Genomic DNA, 27,366 nt, shown 5'->3' with positions numbered 1-27,366 from the left:
TTGTCTCTATGCCTGTGTTTTGGAAGTGCAGATTTCAAAAACAGGTGATTTTTCCACTTTTTTTTCTTTTCTTTTTTTTTATTCAAAGAAACATGACACTGTCACAATAAATAACCATGCTTTTTATACTGCGGATGCTTGCTTCCGAGGACAAGGAAAAAAAATAAGTCTCAACCCAAATGGAGAAACTGAGATGCAACAGGCCCCTTTTCTATGCTTGTAATCGTGCAATATTGTACATCATGAGGAAGACTGGGGAGGGTGTCCGTTTTTGTCTTTTTCTTAGAAAATATTTGATCCAGCCATCAATGGTGCACTCTAGTGATAAGATGGCTCTTTATTAAGAACCAAACCCAGCTATTTACAAGTAAGGGAGATGGCGTGTGCATTCTGCCTGCCTATGAACTTCCTTTTTTTTCCCCCCATTGTGAGCAAAGACTGCTGCACATTAACTCCATGTTGCAGTGTAATACACTGCTGTGCTGGTAGGGACTGAGCTGGAGGTTAAGCAAAATAATTCCTTTATTAAAAACAGAATGGCCCCTTGTGTGGGGATGCATCTACACCCTTTCTCTAAATGCCAAACATGTTTTTACAGTCCATGTACCTCAAAATCAAAAATATGTGAAAACACTTCCCAGGTCTGCTATTTTACTTCATAGAATAACAGAGGAGTTCCAGCCTCTTTTACTACCTAGAAGACATAGTTCAAAGACGACCTCAGTGAGTGTTTTATTTGGCTGTGTAGTAAAGCATGTTTGGGAATATAGGACATCACCTATATACCTGTATATATGGCCAAAGCCTTTGATTGACTGGATCAGCAATAAAGTGTACAGCGCCGCCTCCTATTGGTTATGTTAATGAGCAGATCCTCAATCTGTGGCCGAGGATGTGCGTATGGTTAAAAAAAAAATAAAAAAAATAAAACAGCACTGCAAACCCAAATCCTTAATGTCACTCATCAGAATCTTCCTCTCAAATGTCTGAAAAAAGATTCCATTCGCTTTCCATCAACGTGTTCGGTAGGGCTTTGGTTCCCTACCAGTGTAACGCCAAACTGGGTGGTGCTTGGTGGCTTTCCCCATCAGAAGTTCCAGGTGTCTGATTATATAGAATGAGTCCTGTGAGATCCAAGAGTGTAGGAGAGGGGTGTTAAACCAAACAAACACCCACTGCATCATCTGGCCAAATCAAAATAAAGGCAACAACATGAAAGGACAAACACGTGCACAAAAAAAAAAAAAGTTGGACTGTAGATGATAGCAGAAAAAGTGGCTGAGCTGGCTGTTAGCTCCTGTGCCATGAGGGCCAAGATTTTGGCTGTGCCACCCTTTAAAAAAAATAAAAAATAAAAAATACATTCAGAGGGACTTCTCATGGATCACAAAAGCATGAACACATTTATCTCCTTACAATTGTAAACTAGGCATAGTTTATATTTAAAATCTGTTTTACAATGCCATGTAAGAAAAAAAAAAAAGTACATCCCCACTGTATTTTCAAATTTACACAGATCTATTTACAGATTTTTCTTCTGTGCATGTGTGCAGATGTTGGCAGATGTGTGTGTGTGATTTTGTTCTAAGTCTACATACAGAAAATAAAACCTGTACATCCAAACTTCTGTAGTGGATTGAGGCATCAATGAAAGGTTGTTCAGGAGAAAAAAAACATTACACTGCTCATGCACAGCACTATCCAGTCAAGAAAATTTAATCCAGCAAGACTTTTTTTTTTTCTTTACAGTACTAAAAGTCTGTAGCAGAGAAACACACACGGTCCAACTGGCTGCCGAAGGAATTAAACGGTAATGTAGTGTAGAAGCAGTCAGCAGGCTTTCCTTTCCTTACATTTTACCCTGGAAAATCCACCTGATTACAGCAGCTGTTCGATCCTTTACAACTTTAAGGAAATTTGTGGGGGGAAAAAATAATGTGTTTAAAGGGCATGGAAGACTGGAGGCATGGGTGGATTTTTTTTTCTTCATTTTTTAAGGGTGGGAGGGCTTAATACTGAAATACACATATTGGGTAGGTGGGAGTAAAGACTCGGCAGGCAACGGGGTGCTGTGCATATTGGCAAATGCAGCGCTACTGGTGTTGACTTAGTAGCAAACAAACTGGTAATAAAAGAAGGCTCAGACTGCCATGGTGGATGGGGTGTTTGTTTTCTGTGTAACAAAAGGCAGTGGTGGAGGAGCTGACACTGTGATGAAGGGTTTTTGGATCCTCACACCTGGCTTCAGTTGCTTAGGAGCAGCTCTGTCGCCGTTTCCACGTCCCAGGATTTTGAAGACAAGGCCGCTATTACTGCATTCTGTATAAAAGGAGGAAGAAAAGTTGAAAAATGATTCTCATCTGAGAATTCGCAGATCTCACAAAGGCTGCAGAGAACAAGAACCACCAACTGCAGCTGGAGTCCATCCACGAGACAAGAAACCCACTGGAGAGAGCTAAATATACTGTTTGTTTGTCTTTAAGTACTGCGGTAATGTAAATGTTTGCATAAGCTTACTGCATAATAATAAATTCAAGAATGCATGCTCACGAACACAAATGAATACTTGTGTGTGTTTTGTGTAATCCATCTTGCAAGGCCAACATTTACAAGGCTCCAGCCATTTTGAGAAAGTTATTTATACACTAGAGACTATTCTGAACTATAAAGTAAAGAAAAAAGATCCACAGACATAAAAAGGAAGGAATCTACATACTATCTACTACAACTACAACCTACTACTTAAAGCCTTAATTCTGGCAGGTAAGAAGGCCATCAGGAGGAAATGGTTGAGCCCCCAACATTAAACCATATGCACTGCTGAAGGACTTTACAGAGTGAAACCCCCCCCCCCCCCCCCAAAAAAAACACCTATGAGTTGAGAATTAAGGCCATCAATACCTTTGACAAAAATGTGAATAAACTATGTAAAGATAAGTTATAACCTGATGTTTCCAGCTTATCAGCACTGTATATCATGCCCCATTCATTTCTTACTTCTGCACCTGTAAAACGTTCTGGTTTAAATAAAGACTATTAAAAAATACTAATGATAATAAAATTCTGGCTACCGCCAATGCTACCCAATAGCCTCCTACCAGACACATCTATGCTATCAATTTTAAAATCCTATGTTGCCTTGTTCTCAACTTATCGCATTCACTAGATTTTCAGAAAACTTGACCTCTGACTTTAACATTGAGGTCTCTGAGATTCAAACTTCTCCAAGATTTTTAGGGGACACGCTGCCTCATCCTCGAGTTATCGCATTCACAAATTTAGGTATTCACCTTGTCTGCCCGGCTGCCCCGCAGGGTGATGTCAATATTCCGTCAGCCTTTTACAGCTGAGGGGTAAAAATCATTTTAAAAATTATTACATCACCATCCAACTTCAAATCACCCCCCTCCAAAAAAATTACATTATACACATATATTATTGTGTATAATGACCGTATTGAATATAATGCCAGCAACAAACCAGAACACCAATTAATCTCATGCAGCGGTCGATCCAGTTCACAGGTTACTGTAATGTGTAGGCGATCATTGTGTGCCAGTTGGTTTAAATCTGACCAAAACTGCAGCAAGAGTAGTGATTCTTGTGAATTGTAATCGAACAGATGCATGACAGATGGCTCGTCATGGTATGAGTTTGTCCAGCATTCAGCTGAACAAACTAAAAAGTTGACACGCCGCATCTCACTGTTCATTACCAAATATTTCGTTTTTATCATTGGGTAAAAACATGGCGCCAGAGATGGAACAAGTCTTCAGGGAAGTGAATAGAGGGTGTGGGAGGGTAAAACTTCAAAGAATTTGAGCATTTCATTAGCAGATGAGAAAAGAAAAAGGTAGAAGGGCTCAATCTGAGCAGCTCACGTGTCTTATTAGGAAAGAATGAAGCAACAGCTTTCAAAACAAAAGCACTTCTCTTTGTTTCACAAGCACAAAATGCTGTTGAAAGAAGATGTGATGCAACAGTGATGAGCATCGCTCTTTCTAAATGTCTCTAAAGCATGTTGCTGCCATCAAGCTGAAAATAAGCATGTTTCTTAAAATATGATGTTATTATGTTAAATATAAGCTCAGTTTCCCAGACAGCGATTAAGCCTAGTCTTAGACTAAAAATTATTTTATCATTATTTACTTTTTTAATGGAGAGCTTCAGTGAATTTTTCCCTTGCTCTAAAACAAGGGACGATTAATGTTCGGGAAACTGGCTGATAGAGTGTAACTAAATTTTACCTATAAATGTGAGGGCACAACAAAAACAAAGGGGTTCTGACCTTATCGAAGCCCATGGCACAGAGTTTGTCTATTTTACGTGTATAGTCAGGACTGGAGACAGGAGCGCCCGCGTAGACGTGAGACCAAAGCCTCGCAGTCTGTTTGAACATTTCTGGGTTCTGCTTATACTGAGGATTCAGAAATACAGGTCTGTGAGCAACATCACAAAATGAACTAGCAAATATGGCAGATTTTATTTTAGACACAAGTTCACACCAGGTACCGAGACACGTACAGTTACCCAAATATAATTTGGTACTTTAATATCCGATTATAAGCAGACAAAATGCGAGTCGTGCATTAAGTCCTTCCCACCTGGTTTGCTACTACTGCATCCTGTGGATCGTCTGGTTCTGCTGCAGCGAGGAGAGCCTGTAGAGATAACAGCACTGTCCTCAAGGTCATAGCAGCTGCCCTGAGAGAGGGTGAGAGGGCAGGTTAAGTGAATGGAGCACACAGGCACACTGAGAACAGTTCAGATACTTTGCACTTACCACTGGTCTTTTAAAATGTCCAGGCATATTGCTCCGGTCACAGAACTGATATTAGGATGCCAGATCTTAGTGATGAAGCGCACCTAGGACATACAGATGAGGAAGCGTTATCTAGAGAAGAACGTGAGGTGACAGAAAGAAGAAATATTTACAGTTTCTTACAACAGATATGTCAGTATCCAGGCTACACTACAGTAGCTGTCATTTTACCATGTCCTGATGTATTGCAAGCCATTGCGAGGGAAATACTGCAAATTAATGAGCCAGCAGTTATAGTTTATGGCACCACTGCATTTTACATCTAAGTGACAAATTAACTTGATGTATTAAGCATTTAAATTACTGTATAAGCCAAACGCCGGTAGTTTAAACCCGTAAACTGTTACCTAACAGGTTATTTGGTGACATCATTTCAGGGAAAGATTGATTTCTTACCACCCCTGTGTTGAAGGTATGTTTACAAGATTCATTTGGTTACAGGAGGGAGACAATAAATGTTTATTTTCACTATTATCAGTATTAGACTTTCTCTTTTGCTTTTAACATACAAGCTAATAGTGACCAGAAACCTGAAAAGGCTGTTTACAAGTCACGTTATGCTGTTCTCTGTTAGAGCACTAACACAAAAAGGTTTTGTTAATTGAAGCATAATAGCTGAATTTACCTCAAAACTCTGATGCTCATAAGAATTATAAATTGATTCCGGTCAAAGTGCCACATACTCGCTTCTCTTCATTGGCTCACTGTTAAATCCAGAAATGAATATAAAATCCTTCGACTCACATGCAAAATCTTGCATAATCAGGCCCCATGATATCCTAAAGACCTCATATTACTATACACTATACTTCGAATACATATCGTTCTTGGACTGCATACTTGTGGTTCCTAAAGCGTCTAAAAGTAGAATGGGAGGCAGAGGCTTCAGCTTTCACGCCCCTCTTCTGTGAACCAGCTCACATTTTGGATTTGGGAGGTAGACACCATCTTTACTTATAAAATTAGACTTAAAATTGTACATTTTGATAAAGCATATAGTCAGGGCTGGATCAGATAACCCTGAACCCTCCCTTTGTTATGCTGCTACAAGCTCTGACTGCTGCAGGGCTTCCCATGATGCACTGAATGTTTTGCTCATCATTTATCTCCTTACTCTACCTGTTTTTATTCACCACCACTGTATTTAATCATTAAGCTCTGGTTCGCTCTCCTTTAGTTTGCCTTTTGTCCTATTGGTCCCTCTTTTTTCGCTTTCCTCTCACCCCCAACTGGTTGTGGCAGACGGCTGCCCGCTCCCTGAGCCTGGTTCTGCAGGAGATTTCTTGTTGCTATATGGGAGTTTTTCCTTCCCACTGTTGCCAAGTGCTTGCTCACAGGGGATTGATGTTTCTATTATCGTAGAAACATGGGTGCTACATAATTAAAAGTGATTTGAACTGCAGCACTGGGAGCGGTTTTTAGAGTTGGGTACCATGCACAGGGTCACTTAGGCATGAGCAGTGGCAATTAGTGACAACCGATTTTACCAGCTATAACAAAAGTGTACATGTTTTCAAAATAACTGAACAAGGAAGAGAGGCAGAGGATGAAAGGCACTAAAGCAAATACCTTTGGCGGGTTAAAAGGATAGGTTTCTGGGATTTTTATTTCAAGCTGATATCTGCCACCTAGGAAAGAGAGAAAAGCAGACATGCGTTAGTATATCAGACCACATGACGAGTATCACATATCTTGGCCATCGTTTCCAATATTACAGTACCTTCATATGGTGTGTCTGGAGGCCCTGCTATCTCACCCCTCAGCTCTGTGAAGTTCTCGTCCACCAAATCTACTTTAATCTGGTTTTTACTCGTCTGTAGGTTGGAACAAATGCAAAAAAGAAAGAAAGAAAGAAAAAGGAGTTACCCAGCTCATGTCTTCACGTGTTCACATCAAATTGAAAACAAGAAGTCCCTGGCAAGATGGTTGCTAGAAAAGGCACGGCTAGTGTCATTTTGTGTTAACATTAAAAACCAATTTGAGCCCCATTCCCAGAGGAAACACTAGGACAATTCAGGTTAGCACCAAAGTTACAAAACTATAAAACAGCATTAACAGGAGTTGGGCAGGAGGTGATATGACAGCATACACCTTTTAAATAAACGCAGTGTATTCAGACTGTTAACAAACAGCTGATTAACGCCTGATAAGTTTGTTGAACGTTGCAGCAAAACATCACGGCTGCTAATGCTAACTGTGGATACATGTCAAAATAGCGTTAGCAAGCCTTGCTAACTGCCGCTAACTCATTTACTTTGCTAAACAGCTGCGGTTCCCTGCCTGAGGCGCTAACAGGCCACACACTCTAGGTTTACTTGACTTGTGTAATTAAAACAAAGGTGTGCGACGTTGTTTGTTAGGCATTCAGGGCCTGTCAGCTGAGAGAGCCGAATCCCCGGTGTTTCCTGAACACACCCACCTGACATAACAAGGGAGGTTCGCCTGGACGCTGATTTGAAGCTAAAGCTAGCTAAAGTTCTCCTATTTGGGCCTGACCTGCTGCAACAGAGGACCCAAACCTGACTAGGGTAAATCTATTTGGTCACAATAACGGCTGCCGGTAGCGTATATTTTAACAGAGCTGACACAATTTTAAAGAAAGAGCTGAGTAGAAGTGAAAATAAGCCGGTAGCGTTACCGCACCTCTTCGCTTTTGAGAACTTCTTTGAACTCCCGTTTGATCCTTTGGACCGCAATGTTGGCCATGGCTGTGTCTGCTGAGCTGCTGCCGCCGCTGCTGCCTTCAAGCTACACCCGTGGCCCGTCTCCCTGTGTTGTTTGTTTGTTTGTGTGTGTGTGAGGGGGGGGGGGGGAGGCCGCCTGTTCGGTGCTTTCCACACTTACGGAGCTCCTTTCACTTTCACCGTGTATAGCGCTTCTTTCCAGCTCAGCGAGAGTTCGCAGTTCGCCTGCCTGCGCTCAGCGTCAGTCCGTCCAGAACATACACACATAGAGCAGCTGCATGGAGCACACACTAGAACTTTCATTAATGAGCTCTGGTGACAGTCAACCTGGGTTGATGCTCTTTTGTAACTTCCCTTCAGGGCATTTCTGTCATGGTTTCCATCTGATTGTGAGGGATGTTCTTACTGGAATGGGAACTCTTTCTTACTCACATTTTATCTACATGGTGGTCAGTATCTCTCTCTCTGTGTGTGTGTGTGTGTGTGTGTGTGTGTGTGTGTATATATATATATATATATATATATATATATATATGTGTGTGTGTGTGTAATGTTCTGCATATATGTTAAAAGCCATATATGCTATTAACAGACACATTGCAGCTTCTGTCACTCCCTAAGTATCTTGTGATAACTGGCGCAGGCAGCTGTCTATGTAGAGTGCACACACTCTTCATCTACAGTTCTTCAGCTTAAACTTAAAACTTTTCAGCTGCATTCACACCTTTGTGGTTTGTAACATGAATGGCATTTCAGTGGCTTTCAACTCTTGGAGGTGCAGAAGAGAGCGGATGGAGGGGGTGGGGGCATGTTATGAGGGGGGATTTGAAGGATGCAAGAGTGAAGGGGAGGTTTATAAGATGATATGATGTATGGTTTGGAGATGTCAAAACTGACAAAAAGACAGAAGGCTGAGCAGGAGGTGACAGAGCTGAAGATTCTCAAGTTTTCCTTGGGATTGACCAGCATGGACAGGAATAGAAATCAGTACATTAGAGGGACAGCTCAGGTTGAGCAGTTTGGAGATAAAGTTGTAGAGACGAGGCTGAGATGGTATGGGCATGTACAGAGGAGGAAAGGAGATATATTGGGCAAAGGATGTTGAAAATGGAGCTGCCAGGCAGTAGGGAAAAGAAGGCCCGCAGAGGAGGTTAATGGATGTAATGGAGGAGGACATGCAGAAGGTTTGTGTGACAGAGATGGATACTAGGGACAGGGTGAGATGGAGGCGGATGATCCATTGTGGCGAACCCTAAAGGGACCAGATGAAAGAAAAGGAGTTGCTTCCATCTCTTACAGATGCATCTTTATAGTCACTAGAATAAACTTTTGTTTCATTCACAGAAGTGAATGTATTCCAGGTTGGTAACAGATGAAAGTAAGGTAAAGAACCTCTCATATTTTTTTTATATTGATAATAATATTAATAATAACCTCCACATATATTATTATATTCAATGAGGGGGGGGGGGGGGGGGGGGGGGGGTTAATGGTGTGTGTAACTGAGCTTGTAATGTTTCTAAAACTTGGAAAATACAACAGGTTGGTGCTTCTCTGGCTCTTATTTCTAAGTATTGGTGTCTTATAAGCTTATTTGGGAATGGTGATAGATTAACTTCCACTCCCACAGTGACAAAATAAAACCAATAAGTTATATAATAAATAAATAAATAAAAGCCCAGATTCAAAGTTAAAGTATGTGTTGTGCTGCAGAAAGGTATCTCTTTGTTTTCCTTATTTAAAAGAATAGCATTTATATAGTAGCATAAAAATTAAATACTTTAACTAATGAAAACTTTAAGTAATGAAAAGTATTCAAGTCGAATCCACCACCATGTATTTGATTACACAACTGCACAGATGTTGTAGGTTCATGGGCCTCTGTAAGCTGACAGGCAACTGGACTGTTTGTTTACTATCCAGAAAAAGTGATCGTTGCTTGTTGTGATTGGCTCAAAGGGCCCGCCCATCAGACTTTCAGACCAATAAGCAAGACAGCTGTTTGGCTGAACACAGAGCAGAGCCATCGGGGAGCCGCCCCACTCCCGAGGTCCCGGATGAAGAATAGCCGCTGGCTCACGTGTATTAAACAAAACACAGACGGTGGTTTGATGTGTTTGCAGTTTGATGGTCTCTGTGTAGAGCAGCGGTGCAGCTCGGGCCCCTGAGAGACAGTGATCGTTTTATTAACATCACGCCGCTCCAGTAAGTCGCTGTTTTTTGCTCTCATGTCTTTGTTCAGTTAATAACAATCTAAAGACAAGGGAGTGGGGGTGGGGGGTGGAATGGGTGTGAGTTTCCTCTGGCTTGGCTGGCGGGGTTAGCAAGAAGCTAGGCTAAATCACGTAATTTTAAAACTACAGGGAAGTAACCGTAGATGTCTTTAACCTCGTTTTAGCTGACTTCCGCAAAAGTGCAGGCATACTGCAACCTTTGTATGTCTGATGTTAAACCTCCTGCAGTCTTAATCGGAAAGCCGCGCAGTGACAGATTACGGTCTTCGGCTTTAGCTGTGTTGATTCAGGTTGTTTGTGGTGTTGTTGCACTACGTTGCTTCACATATTTGTGTTGTTTAGTTTACTGTCATTGACGACAGTGGGGTGGAGGAAAAAAGCTAGCTATAAGCCAATAGAAATTTAACAGCACCACCAAATGAAACCTTTAGAATGCCCATAAAGTTCACCCAACAGCCCTCTAGTTTATTACACAATCTTTCGCTGAAGGCTGTGAGGTTTAGCCAGGTGTGCATCACTGGCCGCTGGGTGTAGTCAGTCTTAGGTAAACATGTTTGGCTTTTTATTTTTTTTATTTTGTTTCTTTGTGGTGTAGACAGATAATTCGGATGTCTATTGTGTGCTGGTGGATGCATGGCAAGAAACATGAAAATAAAATAAGTGGTTGAAAATATCCTAATCACTGTATATATGTTGGCCGCTGTTTTGTTTTTTTGTTTTGTTTTTAAATGATAACAAGATATAATCTTGAAAGAAATGTCAGCCAGTAAAATCAGCCAATCCCATCACAGGTATTCAGTGCATTTAGGCGTGCAGATAAGGTCGAGAAGAACTCCTGAGGTTCATAGTTTGTAAAAGAATGTGGAAGAAAGGGGATTTAAGTGACTTTAAACACAGCGTGAAAGTTGGTGCCAGATGGGCTGTGTTTCAGTAACTGCTGGGTCCTATTCCAGGATGAGGTCTAATTTAAATGGTAAATGGCCTGTATGTATTTCTGTTCGCTTTTACTAGTCCCTAAGGACCCCAAAGCACTTTACATATCCAGTCATCCACCCATTCACACACTGGTGATGGCAAGCTACATAGTAGCCACAGCCACCCTGGGGCGCACTGACAGAGGCGAGGCTGCCGGACACTGGCGCCACCGGGCCCTCTGACCACCACCAGCAGGCAACGGGTGAAGTGTCTTGCCCAAGGACACAACGACCGAGACTGTCTGAGCCGGGGCTCGAACCGGCAACCTTCCGATTACAAGGCGAACTCCCAACTCTTGAGCCACGATCGCCCACAGGGGCTGAGTTTGTTAATCCTGAGTTGAGGGGAAACTCTGGGTTTTCTGTTCCAGAGAGAGCATTAAATTGAACTCTGAGCCAGTGTCCAAGGGGTAACACTGTGTGAACCCAACCTGCTCACTGGCCGGTTTACTTCAACAAACTGAGATTCTATCAGAGCTCATAGCAGCGCAAATCCATTTGCAGAAGCCTCAGTTAGTTTATAGTTTGCAGTTTTTTATACTTAATATGAGCTCTTTTATAATCAACCAATACTCAGTGTAAAGATGTATCCAACAATTACACTGTAGATTTATTATCAGTGCAAAAAATAAACTCTGTGCTCTCTGTTATAACCTCTGTGACTCTGTGGGCAGTAATTGAGCTGCCACATTGAACCTTGAAGCAAATGGGCTACAGCAGCAGAAGACCACACCTGGTGCTACTCATGTTAGAAATAGGAAGGTTACCGTTCACATGGGCTCATTAAAATTGACAACAGAAGATTGGAAAAATGTTGTCTGGTCTGACCAGTCTCAATTTGTGCAGTGACATTTAGATGATAGAGTTAGAATTTGGCGTAAACAGCCTGAAAGTATGGATTTTCAGGTTTCATATAAGATGATGGTTCAGCGGCCTGAATTGTTGAGGCTGTTGGTAATGTAATGGGCCCAACAAAGTACTGGCAAGGTGTACCCAAGAAAGTGGAAATGAATGTATTTCAGTATCGTTATGAGCTTTAGAAGTTCATCTGGGGTTTGTTATGGGTTTGATAACCACGATTAGACACCTGTAGCAGACATCTGTGTGTTTGTGGTTGTTTTGTTTTTGGGGGGGTGTTTTTTGAACCATTGTCAGTGTGTGTTTCACCTCCATCATTGTCAGCATTAACCAGCTTGATCTTACTCCATCAATGCTTTATCCAAGCCAGAAATAGCTCATCTTCCGTTGTCACTCATAATGACAGCAATCATCCAAGTTCTTGCTAGTATGAGCCACTTTATTAGCAGGTTCTAAGCTCATAGTTGGACTGCTAGTTTGTGTCATATGGATTCATCTTTTTTAAAAAAGTATGTTCATACAAAACATGCTAATACACTGAGAGTGCAGAAATCAGCTCTGAATGATCCAACATGGTGTTTCATAAAGGGCTTCATAGAGTGATAAAGGTGAAGGCTATTTTAAATAGAGGCTCAACATTCCACAGTTAAAGTTTATTTTCTCTTTCAAGGTTACTGCGATGAAACTGTGAGATTGGCGGAATATGGGGATTTGTTGGTATTCCCAGCAAAAGCTAGAAAACCGAAATTAACTTTTCACTGTTGCTGACATGCAGCAAAACGAAACGCCAGCACTCTATGCAGAGTCTCCTTACCTGAACAGTCTCCTCCCCCTAATCAGTGTGCGCTTGTAGAACAAGAGGGAGTGTTAGGTTTCTTTCAGTTGTTCATGTACGTCCTAGTTACATGCTGTACTTCTCTTCAGGTGGATACTGTCTGGTGAGGAATGGCGGAGGGAGGCTTTGACCCTTGTGAGTGCATCTGCACGCAGGAGTACGCAATGAGGCGCCTCATCAATTTGGTAAGCGACACAGCTTGGAGGTTTTCTAAATCGCCTCTAATTTAAGTTGAAGAGACGGCGTGTAGACATGTCAAAATATTCAAAGTATGTGGTGTGAAGTGATAACATCATCAGCTGAAGTTTAAAAGGAAACGAAGATCAACTTGCAAGTAAATTCAAGCCTTAAAGAGATGTGGGGAGAAGGAAATGCAAAGCTACATCCTGGTTCCTGCTCAGTGTTTGTCTTGACAGCCTGTCTGCTCTGCCATGCAAAGACAGTTTTATTGCCCTCAGGCTTGTATTGTGCTTGGAAATATACTTTGGCTCTTCTTATTTCAAAATATAACATTTGTTGTTGTGAGTTTCCCAGTTTCATGAAGGACACAGTTCATAGTTACTGTATGGCAGCTTACAGTTGACCTAATTTACATTTGGTGCACAGGTGTAGCCTACATGGCAGAGAGCTGGATACACACTGGGCCATCTGATTTGCTTACAGTGTTAAAGGATGTTGTTCAGATGTCTAAATAATTCTTCGTCATAGCTATAGTGTTTATCTCAGGAACCAGGTAGAGCTCAGATGGTGGCTTTGTAACACTACTCACCACAATATCTCTGCTGGTTAATGAATCAAAGTTAGTAGGCAGTGTCATTTCCTCCCAGTTTGAGGGCAAAGAGTAAATCATTTTGTTCTTCTGTAATTTTCTTCCAGCTGAGGCAATCTCAGTCCTACTGCACAGACACAGAGTGCCCTCAGGAACGTATGTATGAACTTCTCTCAGTGTAGCTCACATTTTGTAAGTGTTTGAACGCACGATAGGACTCAAATGTGTGTCTGAATAAGAAGTATTTTATTTTATTTTATTGTTTTTCTTCAGTGCCAGGTCCCAGTGGGTCAGTGGGCGGGGGAGGTGACCTGACCCTCCCCATGGTTCTGATGGGATGGGCGGTGTTAGCCCTGGTCCTGTTTTTGCTGCGCCCATCCAGTCTCAGGGGAACCCATCATTCTGGCAAGCCCAGTGGACCCCGCAACGTGAGTGCAGATCACACTCATTTTACATAACAAATATATCTGAAATGTAAAGACGTACAGTAATGTGCAAAAGTCTTGAACAGCCACTCATTTCTTTATATTTGCTAGGAAAATTAGAAAGGTGCAGCAGGTGCAGGACAAGACTTTGAGATGATGTTCATCTGCCGGAGACGTGTTTTTAGGCCTGACACTTCCTGACATGTTATCTTTTGCATTTTGTATAGATTCAACTAAAGAAATGGGGAAAATGTTTTTGCAAAAGACAAAGTGACAAAGGTCTTTGCTAGGTTACCTGTTATGTGTATGCACAAAACTAGTTAATGCCTTGCATTAACTACCTGCAAAGTCTGGCTTTTTGAAAACAAAATATAAAGACATGAGGTGTGGCTCAAGACTTTTGCACAGTACTGGAGTTTTGTTTTTTTTTTCCCTTTTGCCTCCACCTGAACAGTCCAGATACCACGTGCACATTAAATAAAAAGGAAGGTGTTTTATCAGGGAAACATATTTCCTTGAATCTAATAATGCAACGTTTGATTGCTATGAATGAAAGAGAGCTATTATCACAGATGATTAAATAGAAAAGCCAATTTGGTTGTTAATACACTGTATTCTGCTTCAGGAAATTCGTGGTAAAAATATTACTGAAAAAGGTTTTACATCTGGTGTGTACTGCAGAGTTAGTTGAGAGTTGCTGCATGAACTTATGTTTAAAAAAAAAAACATAGACCAGTGTTTATGTAGCAATCAGCCTAAAAACACAGGACCTTTAGTCATTGCGATAAGAGACTTGGGAAAGCACGGAGGAAAATCTGCGTCATCTGAAATAAAAAAAGGTTTTGTTGTAATGAGGTCAGGGGATTAGACAAACCTGATACCTCTCTGACAAGGCACATGTCTTTTATAACAAAAGGCTGCAACATAAAACCAACCAAAATCTCAGAGTAAAACTAACATAAAGTCGCTTCCAAACAAGTTTTTCTGCCACTAAACATTTGATTTTTGAATTTCTCTCTGCCTGCTTTCCTGTCCTTTTCACTTCTGTCAATAAACATTACTAATAGTAATAATAAATGTAATTCTTGGGAATGTTGTTGTCATAGCTCTGTTGATTTTTATAACTGTGTGTATTATTTGAGTTTTAGACAAGTAACATTATTTCCCAATGCAAAAAACGCAGTTGCTGTATTTCAAAGCGGATAGGTTAATATTTGCAAAGATGACTAATTCTCTCCCTGAATAGAAACCAGGAACCTAATATTTATTCTGTGATGTCCTTCACAGACCAAACTGGAGCTTTATTTTAAGGACAACATATTATGACATTGTGGTTATTATGGTTTTGGGGGGTTCTCCTTCCCTTTTATGTGTATGTGACAAAAATCCGCAGAGTTGCAAAGCTCAACTCTAACAGCAAGACTTTCCTATAATCTAATTTTTTATTTTAAAAAGAGGAAAGAATAGCATTTCTGCTATACTTGAGTCTACAAAAAGTGACTATAATGAGCAGCTGCCTCACAAACATTTTTATTTACTATCTATAGCGTCTTGTCCCATCTCTAATGCTAAAATGTCTCAGCAGGTCTGCTAAATCTTCAAAGACTATGTGCTGATTTACAAGACTTGGTGGATTACTTTTGTTCTTGATGCCACTGTCGCCATTAGCTTTATATGGCTAATGAGAAACTGCAGAAACTTCAGACCTTATCTTTGAAATACTAGGAGGAGGGTGTGTGTGTCAGTGTGTTTGCATGTTGCCTTTTGTGTTGTGAAGTGTAGCCTCATCATAACCAACTGCTTTATTAGCAATACAGGAAATGTAAATGGTCAGGATCCAATAATGTTTTTTTAATTTTTATGATAGCAGGTTTACTTGTGACATGTGGGCATGTGCAGATCATCATTTCATTTAAAGCTACAGGTACAGAAACGGCTTATTTGAAGTGGGCTAAATTGAGGGGTATGTGGCCATGTCTGTTAGCTGAAACTTCAGCTCCAAACACTGCGAAGTTTTCCCCAAAGGATTGTGGTTCAAATCTTTGTAAGGGACACTTTTTAAGCCTTTAAAAATCAGTAAAATATTTATAGCCATTTTTGGATTTGACTGGTAATTCCATGCTAGGAGTTTTTAAATCCCAGTGATCTTTGAAAATACATTCACAAAAAGCCACTTACAGCTGCTCCCTTATTTACAAGGATTTGCAACAGGTGCAGGAAAACAAAAAAACAAAATATAGCTAACTCTAAGAGTGGCCAAGTGTGGTACATTCTTAAAAAGAATAAATGCTCTGACAAGCCCAGCAATGCCAAAATACATGAAAGACCACAGATGAAGTAAAATGGATGATGACAGAAACTCTTCCTTGGCTAAGAAAAACAGCTTCACATCATCTAACCAAGTCAAGAGCACTCAAGTAGGTAGACTTGTCATCGTCTACAATGACCTTGGCAAAGATGTCTTCCAGAATGGAAATACAGAGGATTCAAAACTATGTGCAAACCACTGGTTACTCTGAAGGACAAGAAAGTCAGATTAGATTTTTGCAGACAACATCTAAAAGAGTTCTTTGGAAGATTAAACCCAGATTAACTTGTACCAGAATGATGGGAAAGGAAATGCTGCAAGCCTGCACACTATCTGTGAGGCAAAACCAAAAAAAAAGGTTAAAAACATTGTCTTTTTTCATGTATTTATACCCAAAATTATTATTTATTATTTATTTATTTATTTATTTCTGGGTTTGTTTTGTTTTTTGCAGAGTGATGGAAGAGAGCCCCCAGCACCACCTATCGACTAGCAGTGGAGCCAAACAAACAGCAAATGTACACCTCCTCTGACTGGAGTTGCACAGTAGCTGCAACCAGGACAGCACCATCTGTCTTTCTGTCAACATTCCCTCACATATCTTTTTCTTTCTTCTTCTGATGCTGCCACAGACTTGTCTTTGATTTCTTATTACTAGAGTCCAACTGATCAACGAGGCCAGCACAACTATGATATTTAAAGGGGACCTATTATAGCTCATGTCCAGCTCCAAAACTTATTTTACTCAATTACAATGGCATGATTTAGAGTTTGAAATGATCCTTTTTTAGGTTATACTTGTCCTGGTGCAGCTCCTTAGCTGGAGAGGTGTTAGCCCCTCCCTCTTTAAGTCAGCTTCATTCTTATTCGCTGCCATGCGCAGAATTTGAAATGAAGGTGGGTGTAGCTTCTATGCTTACAGTCAGAGCTACAAGCCTGATATCAATTAAGGATTACTGCTCTCACTGACATCACAAAGGAGGAAGAGTAGAAAAAACTGAGCAACTTTGACCGTATTTAGTATGAGCATCCACCCATGTAAAAGCATATATGTGACACACATGGGGAAAATGGTGAAAAGCAAAATATGTTCTCTTAAAAACAGTTGCATTTCTCAATTTAAAAGATTTTATCCAGAGGAATGTGATAATAGCTGAACACAATCACATAAAAAATATAAAACTTGGTACGACACATGGCTTTTCATAGCAGAAGTACACACTCAACTACCAAACAGCTGTGGCTTAAAAATATATATCAGTTGGATTTGCTTAAATGAGCAATCGCAGGCATCAGAGCTGGTCCCTGATCCCAGCTGTGATGCCTGCGGATCTGCAGAGACTCGGATGCAAATCTATGATGAAGGAATGTGTCACATAATCGGGGAAGAAGGGAGGGGGCAGTAGTAAAGAGTTCCTGTTGAATCGTTAATTTGTTTTTCCGGTGCTTGAAATAACAAAGGGTGGAGGGTCCTTCAGTCTCTCTCAAACATTCCACACTTCTTACTTTATGAAGATAAAACTCTATACGGTGCCAGTAACCATGACATTTTGTATCATGTTTTAGTTTCATATTTAACCCTGCAGAATTTTTTTGATAAGGTTATAGTCTCATTACAGTAACACAACATAGGATTCTTAATGCAGTGAGTAAGTCTAGTGTGTTTACATTCAGGCCTTGGTGAGATACTCATCTGACTCAAGCAGGTAGTCGGCTCTGCTATATTGACTGTAAGGCTGTCCCTTTAAATAAGGTGGTGCAGCAGCACGTTTGAAGGACAAAATTGAAGTTGATCTGTAAAATGTGAGCAAAATATTTGATGCACACACCAGAGAAAACTATTATTCACCTCCAGTAATACAGAGATGCTTAGCCTCATTTGACAAAATGAAACTATCTGCAGTTATATCATCGTATGTTAGGATGATTGTGTGTATTATTGTGCTTTAAAAGAAAGTTGTACTAGTACCCAAAATAATACATTATTAGCACTTTTTTGATTCCTTTTGGAGGTCTTGTGTACAGATTAAGCTTTCTAAAAGATGAACGCAATCAAAGTTTCTGCTTCACAACTTCAATACCACGGTTTGTCAGTGGAAATTAATGAAACGTGCCAATGTGAGTTTTTAGTTTCGAATTATTTGTGTTGAAATGGCAATACTGAGGGGTCCTTTTATGATTTTCACTTTATTTGGGAATGATTTTTCATTTTCCACATTTTAATTGGGAACATTACCGATACTGGAGCCTTACCATAAATAAATATATAGCTCCCTCCTATTGTATTGACCCACACAAAGCAACAAAACCATTGAACCCACATGTTTTCAGAACCATCAGCTGAGTGAGTCTGTTTGTGTTTTGTGAACATCTGTATAGTGTGTGGTTATTAAAGTGTATATGAGCCTTGGGATATATCCCAGGGTGTCTGTGATACCAGAAATTACATGCATTAATCTTAAAATGGAAGAGTATTTGTTGAATGCATGGAGGGAGTTTTAAACACATCTGAATCTGGCTGCTCTTCATTATCAGCGAAAGTCCTCTGAATTATGTTGTACTATGGCTTTCTAGGGTTGTTCTGCGAGGTCACGGGGAAGAGCTGAAAGATTGAAAATGCTGGGTCAATTGTATGGTATCAATGGGGAAGCCATGAGACTATTGAGATGATTGGTGGCATCAAGTAGACCTCAATTTACACTGTTACTGTTTAAGAGTAAAAGGGCTTCAACTATGCACTTTTCCTACAACAAAACAGAAAATAAAAAGACTTATGTCTGAAGCTTGGCTGTGTTTTTGTGTGAAGCTGGCACATTTCCTTCTCATCAGATTTATAATTGATATATGCTTCCAGCCAGAGTAAGAATGTAACACTTACACTTTTAAACATTTGATTATCAGGTGTAGTTGGTGACTCTGAGTATTCAACAAAACCACTGATGGTCTTTCTGTTGTAGCATCAAAGCTACAACAGAATGGCTGAAAAAGAAAAGAATCAAGGTGTTGCAGTGACCCAGTCTAGACCTCAACCTGACTGAAATGCAGTGAAGGGACCTCAAGAGAGCTGTGCATAAACAAATGCCTGTAAAATCTCAGTGACTCAAGCTATACTGTAATAAACAGTGGGCCAAAATTTCTCAACAGTGATATGAGGGACTGATTAAATCATATAGAAAACCACTTCTTCCAGTTACTGCTGCTAAAAGTGATTCTTTAGTTTTTCACAGGACTGCATATTTGTATGTGTTTGTCATCCTTAAAGATTAGGCTCTCTCTAGTTAAGGTATTTTCAAAATAAATTTTAACAATGTTAACCGTAGCTCAGGGGGTTGGAAATCGCATCTGTAACCGGAAGGTCGCCGGTTTGATCCCTGGGCTCTCTGTCCTGGTCGTTGTGTCCTTGGGCAAGACACTTTACCCTACCGCCTACTGGTGTTGGCCAGAGGGGCCGATGGCGCGATATGGCAGCCTCGCTTCTGTCAGTCTGCCCCAGAGCAGCTGTGGCTACAACTGTAGCTGCCTCCACCAGTGTATGAATGTGAGAGTGAATGAATAGTGGTATTGTAAAGCGCTTTGGGTGCCTTGAAAAGGGCTATATAAATCCAATCCATTATTATTTATGTGATTACTCCTCTTGATAATTAAATCACTTATTCAAAAAAAAAGTGGTCCTTATTAATATCAATTTGAGGCTAGACTGGGTAAATAAAGTAGATAACTTCTGACGTTACAGTATTTTTTCACATAAAATTCCTTCATTGTGTTTTTGCTATATAGCCCTCTGGTTGTGTGCAACCCCCCTTCCCTTACATGTAGTGTTCTGGTCACAAGTGACCAGCCAGTTTTAACAGCTCTTAAATTAACATAAGAAACATTTTTCACCACCAGATTCAGTTCAGTGGGTGGGTCAGTGGGTCGTTCAGTGGTCATTCATTTGGCCATTCAGTGAGGTATTCAGGGGGTCAGAGGCCAAAGGGGCGTGAGGGGTGGATTCCCATTAATTTCCTAAAAAACTCAAAATTCAACGAAAGAGGTGCTCATCACTTTTAGATGTTCAAGTGCATCGTGTGGAGGATGCCACAAGTCCTCAAGGAAATCGGATGTAAAACACAATAGTTATGAGTTTTTACATTTGTAAATCGGTCAGATTTGACCTGAACACGGCAGGAAGGTTTTAAATAGTCTATCTCTAATTAGCCTTCTTGTTACCTTTAAATAAACTTTGGACTATAAAACTATGAATCATGTCTCCCAAGCACTGAACACAATAGTTTAGACATTTTAATAATTAAATAAACAAACATATTCCTTCCGAAACAAGTCTTGTCCTAAGTCTTCTAAGCATGCGCAGTGCTAAAACGGAACTGTCCGTCTGTTTCCCTGGGTTACCATCAACAACTTCGCTAGCCCACAGTATCTTCAGTATGCTAGCGTGGCTTTAGGGTCTCGTGTATCATTATACATCGGCATAAAAATATGTATAGAATAGGTGATTAAGCTTGAAGAGCAGCACGGGAGGTTAATAACGTGTTTAGAGGCTAATTAGCTCGAGCGAATGAACCCCAGCTAGCATTTTAGGGAGCTGTTTACAGCTTTAGGATGACCGAGCAGGAGTACGGGACTCTTGCTTATTCAAAAAGTCCGAAAACATCTAAAAGAACAACATTTCAGGTAAGGACCGTTTCTAAACAAAATAAGAAATGAGCGGCTCAGTTAAACCTGATTATTAAAGGAGAATCATGTTAACCTGAAATTATGTCGCTTTAGGATGAACTCCAGGCTGCTGTCTCTGCCAGGGCGACCAAAGCCAAGACAGATCAGTACACCTACTCTGATGACTTCGAAGAAGATGAAGATGGTATAACGAAAAAGAGTTATTATATCTAAAAAGGACTCTAAGTGAATGGAGTAGTTCATTTGTTACAGAGGGATAGTAGCGAAGGTTAAAGGGAAGGCTTAAAAGATGGACGTAAGACCTGCTGTGATGCATGGTTTAGAGAGCGTTATACTGAAAAATAGACTGGAAGTGGAGCTGGAGGTGGCAGAGCTGGAGATGTTGGGATTTTCAATGGGAGCGACTGAGATTGACAGCTTGGGTTAGGCTGTCAGGAGACAAAGCTAGAGAGAAGGTTGAGATGGTTTGAAGACATGCACAGGAGGGATAGTGGATGCTGCAGGTAGAGCTGCCTAGATGTAAGTGAAGGAGGACATGTAGAGGGTTGGTGTGACAGAAAGGGATGCTAGGGGTAGGGTGGGAGGGAAGAAGATGATTGATTAAAAACAACAACAACAACAGTGTGTGTGTTGACAGTTTATCTTTTTGTTTTTCAGATTTTTTAAACAGACTCCTTAAATTAAGAAAAAAGAAGACAGATCCTCTCAAAGCTGGGAAGAATAAAGCCAAAATCATTAACAACTTTGACCTCTCAGATGATGAAGACAAACACAGGAGGACAAAGAAAGTTTCATTCCTGAAAACAAAAAGAATCAGCTCTCCCTCCAACAGCACCACTGCGTCAGAGTCACAAGAAAAAAACGAGCCCCTAGACTCACACACGGCTGCACGTGATAGTTCTAATGGGTCAGCATCTTCACAACACTCCACAGATGACGCACAGTTTAAAAATGCTCGTGTGGATTCAGCTGATCCTCAGATCACAAGAGAAAGCTCAAGTAAATCTCTGTCATACCAAACATCAGACGATACTCTCCTGGACATGCCTTTACCGTTACCATCTGACAGCAGCGTGGTGGAAACTCCAGGGCCAGAGCAAAAGAGCGGCTCTGCTGCTGAAGAAAGCTCACAGACTTCACAGTTATCAACATGTGACCTGAACCACACAGCTTCAGCAGGTCTGTTTAGTTTAATACACAATACTGCTATCAGGAATCAGTGCAGATTTTACATTTAGATTTACACCTGTCACCATTCAGATAGTGTTTCAGAGAGGGAGCCACCAAGACCTAAACCCCGGCAAAGGACCCTAAGATTGAGCTTTCACACTTCAGAGAAGCCAGCTGAAGACTTTCAGGATCTCAGCAGGCCTCAGACTTCTTCTGTATCAATTCCTCTCTCAACTGATACATCTGGCACCATAGCTGTAAGGAGCTGCAGTCCAGCTGTGCTTTGTTAATCAGTGTTTTAAGCTGCAAACTAAAATGAAACTTTTCATAATCAGAGGATGTTTGTGATGTTGTTTCATCATAGTGGACAGAAGGAGACCACACAGTTTCACCCTCTTCAAATAAGAGTGCACGGTCTGCACTCCTCACAAAGTCCACTGTTGATTCTGGATCGAAAGGTAATGATCATAAAAAAAATCTTCAAAACCTTTTTTTCTTTTTATTCAGGACATTTAAAAAAGGGCAACTACAGATAATATGGTGTGACGTTAGCAAATCGTAAGGAAGACGAGAATAAAAATACTTTTATATTTATAGGTATTGGAGTTTGCATGCAATTATTGATTAGTTATGCACTGACTTGGGCAGCAAAATTTAACACAAAAAATATTCATTAAAATCTGGACTTTAGAAAAATGTAGAAAAATGTGTTGTTTAAATATATATATATATATATATATATATATATATTTTTAAACCTACTGTGGGAGAAAAATCAATCACTCCACATTATAATAATCATTAAAAAGTCAAAAGAAAATAACCAATATTTTTGCTACATGTCTAATTAATGCTCTTAATATTTGTTTTATTGTTTTAGATGGCTTTATTTCTGATGACAGCAAAGAGCAGGAGAGGAACTACTCCACATCATTTGAAGAATTTACTGTAAGACATATTCTGCACTGTGTAACGTCGCTGTGAAGTTTAGTTATTTTTAATGAATCACAGCTTATTCTGAGGAGAGCTCCAGCTTCAGTTTGTGTGGGTTTTCAGTCACTCGGCTGATGGTAGTCTTAAGCGCTTGAGTTGAGGCAACAGGACTGTTTTGTAGGTTTGTGAAGACGTTACACATGTCATCTAAGAGGCTTCTTATGTTCTAAAAACTGATGGAGAATTCTGTGTATTTAACCTATAGCGAGGTCGTCCTCTTGGAGGTGGTCCTGAGAGTTGTTGACCCACCTTGTAATTATTAAAGGTCACATGAGGGTCTGAAGGTATGAATCAAGGCATGCGTCATTACGCTGCATTCCAGATTGAACACATAGAAGAAGCCTTGTGGATGAGAGGTCAAACATCTTCACGAACCAAAATCAAGTCCGGTTGCTTCCATTTCAAGAGTCTAAGAGCTCAGTCTGTGCATTGTTGTCTTCCAGGGATGCTCAGGAGATCCCTCAGCTCATCTCTCTCATGTCTCTGAGGAATCTGTTGAAGCAAGGTTGGTAATCAAGCTGCAGTAGCAGAGCTCTATGTGTGAAGCAGACCTGATCACTTAGCTGGCCTTTCTGTTGTTGTTTTGTTTAAATTAGGACTTTGAGTTCTCACTCTAAGACCACTCCAAGATCTCAGAGTGCATGCTCCAGGAAAGTGGAGTCCAAGTATTTGGGGTCTCTCAAAGTTCTGGACCGTAAAGTCTCTTTACAAGAGTCTCAGCCACAAGAAGCAGATTCCCTCCGAGCTGCCATTTATCAGGTCGGTGTGGTTCTGAGGGTGTTGTCTTTTCTAGTTTTTTTTACATTGTCAGCCATGCAGTGGAGAAAAGCACTGTGACGTACCCTTATATCTACAGTTAAAAGTCTGTGTGTAAAAGACAATGAAAACCTTACTCAGCACTGCTCCGAAGAACCATGCAGCTAAATATAGAGTAGCAGTGGTTTTACTAATCTAAATTAAAAGAGTGTTTCGTAATCGTGTGAGTTGTTGGGAGAAAACAATGTACTGCACATTGAACATTTAGATTTGAATGAATGTGTGTATGTGTTAAGCGGGCCTCAGAGTATCAAAAGCACATTCTCAGTCCAGTAAAATCCACCCTCACTTTTACAAGGAATGGCTCAAAAAGAAGAAGGAAAAGTCGAGGGAGAACATGCAACTGAAGAAGAAAGAGGCCATGTTGAAAGAAAAAAAGGAAAAGGTGAGTCATCTGTGTTTTAGACAAACTACAGAGCACCTTACAAGCTTTAAAGATTACATGGATGCTCTTCAATTTTTTTCAAAAAACAAACAGGAAGAGGAGGCTAAAAAAGAAGATGCTGTTGCGTTCTATGAGGCTTGGAAGAAAAAGAAGGCAGAAAGCCTCAAATCTAAGGCCAAAGAGAAGGAAGCTGTGATTAGAAAAGAACAAAAAGCAGCTGAGGAGAAAGAAGAAAAAAGGCAGACTGCTCAACAGGTAAAAGCATACATCACTCTGACACCTATAATGAGATTGCTTGTGTGTATCCGTGAGGTTAATTTGGTATTTTAATAACAATTAAAGGTGTTTGAGAAATGGAAACGTGAGCATGATCATCTGCTAAAAGAGAATTACAGAAAACAAAAGGAGGCTGAAAATAAATTGAAGCTTAAAAACAAAGAACAGGAGGAGGTGAGAAAAAGGGACAGCAGGTCTGCCTTTTCTAACTGGTGAGTGGAAATCATTCATTATTAATTTGTCCCATTTATTTAAAGGTGATGAAAAGAGATATCTCTTTTTTTAAGGCACTGAGAATTCATTTTTTGCAGAATGGTCTGAACAACAGATCCAAAAGATGACTGAGCTTTGCTTTTAGTGGTGGTAATACATAGATTTAAATGTGCATATATGTTTAATAAAACTTGTAACAGCTGTGGTGCCGGGTTGAAAAATATCGCCCACCAGATGGCAGTCAAAGCTCAGATCTTCATCCACTGTTTATTTCTAAAAACCTCACAGAAAAGTCATGTATACTGATTTTTTAATCCTCTTTTTAAACATGATTAAGGTGTGAAAAGAAGAAAGAAGTTATCGATGACAAATTCACGTCAGAGCGCAAAGAAATCAAAAATAAAGCGGAGGAGGAGAAATACATGAAGGAAGAAAGAGATAAAATGGCTTTAGAGGTGTATGAAAACTGGCTGGTAAGTAGAATTATTAATGATTATTACCAGCATCTGAGGTGCTGCTCGCCGCATCCTTTTTTGTTCATGAGACAGATGGTCTCTCGCTTAGCAGTCGCGACCAGGCTCCAGTGTGAACTCTTCTTTTGTGACTACTTAGATGGCACTGACAGATTTCACTGCTCAGGAGGGGAAAATCTGAACGTTCAACCAACTGTTTCAGCATATCTTTAATGAAAATGTTGTGAATTTCTTCTGATTTAATGCTTTTACCTCATTCTGTTTCTGAGAATTTTTTCTGAAAGTTTTTAAAATAAAAAAAGTATGATAGCTTAATAAGATCAGAACCTTACGTTATATAGATTGTAGATTAAATCAGCATCTAAATATATTTTTTGTTTGTGTAACTTTTTGGCCAAATGAGCCTGCATTTTACACATAAAGCTCAAATTAAATATGTACAGTACTGTGCAAAACTGTTGATCCATCCCTCATTTGTTTATATTTTGCTTCCAAGGAGCCAGATTTGGCGTTGAGTGATAAATCTCCAGGCTTTCTGAAGGTCTGCTGGACATTTTTGAACTCATTTTTAGAGGATTTCTTTGTTTTTTCTTGTGGATCACCATGCAGTAATAAAAGTATTCGTATGAAATATTGACTTTCAAGCTTGTTGGTATTGCACCAGGTATGGCTCAAGACTTTTGCCCAGTATTGTATATCCAGCCTTACTCCCTCTTTGATTAATCATTTCCTGACCTCGGAGTTTTTTGTTGTGTTGCCTTGGATGTGCGTGACTCGTAGCGCAGTAACTCTCTCCATTTCATAGAGCTTTCACAGCATGACCACAGTTATGAAATTGTACACGTGTCTTGAGATCATAATGGGCGTGATCTTTGACTCAGAGCTTTGTTTTGTCTGCCTGAAGTCCATCTTCCCCCTCGATGTTCAGACTAATTTATAGAGACGAGATCACATCATCCCTGTCAGTACCCGTTACATACATAATTGATTTGAACTTTTATTAAGTTAAATATGAGGTTCACACCACTGTCCCACGGTCTTCTTAATTTCTGGTTGTATAAGGCGTTGTTATCAGGTGTACAAATCTAGTATTTTTGAATATATTGTATGTGTGAGCAGTCCTTGTCCTTGTGGCTAGTGTCACAGATTTTCTTGTTGTTCTTTAGACAAGAAAAGATCTAGAGCAGAAGAGACGCAGAGAAGAGAGACGGATACAAGAGATACTCGGAGACAGCCCACCTCCACCATGGAGCCCCCCAAATAAAACCATACCGTTTCGAAGATGACGAATAAAATGTAACATAACACCCGTGTAATGTCTGTTGGTGCTATGTTACATGTTTTTGCAAATGCAAGTTTGTAATGTATGTTGTTCTCTGATAGCTACTTTCATATGATTTTGTATTAGACAGCAGATCTAGTGTGTGTTTATATTTTTATATGTTTTCTAACTCAGATGTTTGCAAAATTGGAAACAGTTGTGGGACAGAATGATTTTGTGATATGTCAAGGAAAAATTCATGTATTTAATTTTTTAAAATTGTATTTGATTATTTTTATAAATATGTTTATGCTTTAGCATGTAATAATAATAATAATAATGATGATGATAATAATAATGAATGTATTTAAAGGCCCTTTACAGGCACTCAAGGACACGTTACACCCAATTAAATATCATATTATGATTGAAATTACAGTTGAAAAACAACTTAGAATTAAAAGTTAAGATAAAATTTTCAATAAAACAACAGACAATTAGGGCTTAACATGAGAATGTGCAGTAAAGCAGTTTAACATTGTTGTTGTTGTTTTTGCTGATTCCCTTTTAATGTTTATTTTTGTCTTCTGGTTAAGAAGAACTCACAAACCTGCAAATAATTTATTTATTTTTTGTATTGTAAGGGCATTTCAGTAATTACTTAATAACTTCTCACCCACAGTTATGTTTATAAGTATTTGGAGGAAGACAGGTTTTTGTATTTTGCCTCTGTACACCACCACAGTAGATTTTGAGGTGCAGACTTCCTGTTTTAATTCTGGGGATTTAAGTAAATATTGAATAATTGTTTTACACAGGCTCCTATTTTCACAGCTCAAATGGAATTAGAGAATTAACTGACATGTAGGAGGCCCAAAATGCAGAGTCATCGCCCAGATGTGCCCAGAGATCACGGTGACTGTTGTGGAGGTCAATGGGTCCCGTTAATTCTCATTCATAATACCATTATCTAAAAAGCTGATATGAGGATAGTCGGACAGGATTAATTGTTAGAGATCTGGTAAAGCTTTAACTAGCAGCAGTTGGTCATAGGCTGTATTGATATGCTCACCTTTGAGATTCAAATACAGCATCTCAGAAATGCTTCAAGCTTCTTTCATTTATTTGACAGAATTCTAAACATGGTTTAAAAAAACAATTATTTGAACTAATCACCCTGGAATCTGCAGTTGTTT

The 27,366-nt window shown here is 39.8% G+C and overlaps 3 protein-coding genes across 6 annotated transcripts; 2 read left to right on the top strand and 1 right to left on the bottom strand.

Annotated features, from left to right (window-relative positions):
- Positions 1-48: 48 nt before the first annotated feature.
- Positions 49-7,805, bottom strand: ube2kb (ubiquitin-conjugating enzyme E2Kb). 2 transcript variants are annotated; one of them, XM_082535525.1, is made up of 7 exons: positions 7,466-7,804; positions 6,543-6,636; positions 6,392-6,450; positions 4,784-4,866; positions 4,605-4,704; positions 4,289-4,417; positions 49-2,319 (listed from the first exon to the last, which is right to left on the bottom strand). In XM_082535525.1, exons 1-7 carry the CDS (start codon positions 7,526-7,528, stop codon positions 2,245-2,247), a joined length of 603 nt encoding a protein of 200 aa, XP_082391651.1. In that variant the 5' UTR covers positions 7,529-7,804; the 3' UTR covers positions 49-2,244. The 2 variants fall into 2 exon arrangements, with proteins under 2 accessions (XP_082391651.1, XP_082391652.1); XM_082535526.1 differs by lacking the exon at positions 4,289-4,417 and having other exon boundaries at positions 7,466-7,805.
- Positions 7,242-18,691, top strand: smim14 (small integral membrane protein 14). Of its 2 annotated transcripts, none has more exons than XM_082535528.1 (5): positions 7,242-7,350; positions 12,497-12,592; positions 13,284-13,332; positions 13,450-13,604; positions 16,364-18,691. In XM_082535528.1, exons 2-5 carry the CDS (start codon positions 12,518-12,520, stop codon positions 16,400-16,402), a joined length of 318 nt encoding a protein of 105 aa, XP_082391654.1. In that variant the 5' UTR covers positions 7,242-7,350; positions 12,497-12,517; the 3' UTR covers positions 16,403-18,691. The 2 variants fall into 2 exon arrangements, with proteins under 2 accessions (XP_082391654.1, XP_082391653.1); XM_082535527.1 differs by lacking the exon at positions 7,242-7,350 and adding an exon at positions 9,536-9,711.
- Positions 18,692-20,276: 1,585 nt separating this feature from the next.
- map9 (microtubule-associated protein 9) lies at positions 20,277-27,320 on the top strand. Of its 2 annotated transcripts, XM_082535535.1 has the most exons (13): positions 20,277-20,580; positions 20,677-20,767; positions 21,241-21,762; positions 21,844-22,010; positions 22,118-22,211; positions 22,634-22,701; positions 23,190-23,251; positions 23,343-23,505; positions 23,861-23,947; positions 24,041-24,202; positions 24,290-24,435; positions 24,774-24,909; positions 26,076-27,320. In XM_082535535.1, the coding sequence occupies exons 1-13, from the start codon at positions 20,509-20,511 to the stop codon at positions 26,193-26,195; spliced, it is 1,890 nt and encodes a 629-aa protein (XP_082391661.1). In that variant the 5' UTR covers positions 20,277-20,508; the 3' UTR covers positions 26,196-27,320. The 2 variants fall into 2 exon arrangements, with proteins under 2 accessions (XP_082391661.1, XP_082391662.1); XM_082535536.1 differs by lacking the exons at positions 20,277-20,580; positions 20,677-20,767 and adding an exon at positions 20,849-21,102.
- Positions 27,321-27,366: the final 46 nt, after the last annotated feature.

This window comes from Aulonocara stuartgranti, assembly GCF_965226115.1.
Source record: "Aulonocara stuartgranti genome assembly, chromosome: 6".
NCBI classification, from domain to species: Eukaryota; Metazoa; Chordata; class Actinopteri; order Cichliformes; family Cichlidae; genus Aulonocara; species Aulonocara stuartgranti.
The sequence above is the reverse complement of the archived record's forward strand: the minus strand, read 5'-3'. Positions and strand labels throughout refer to the sequence as shown.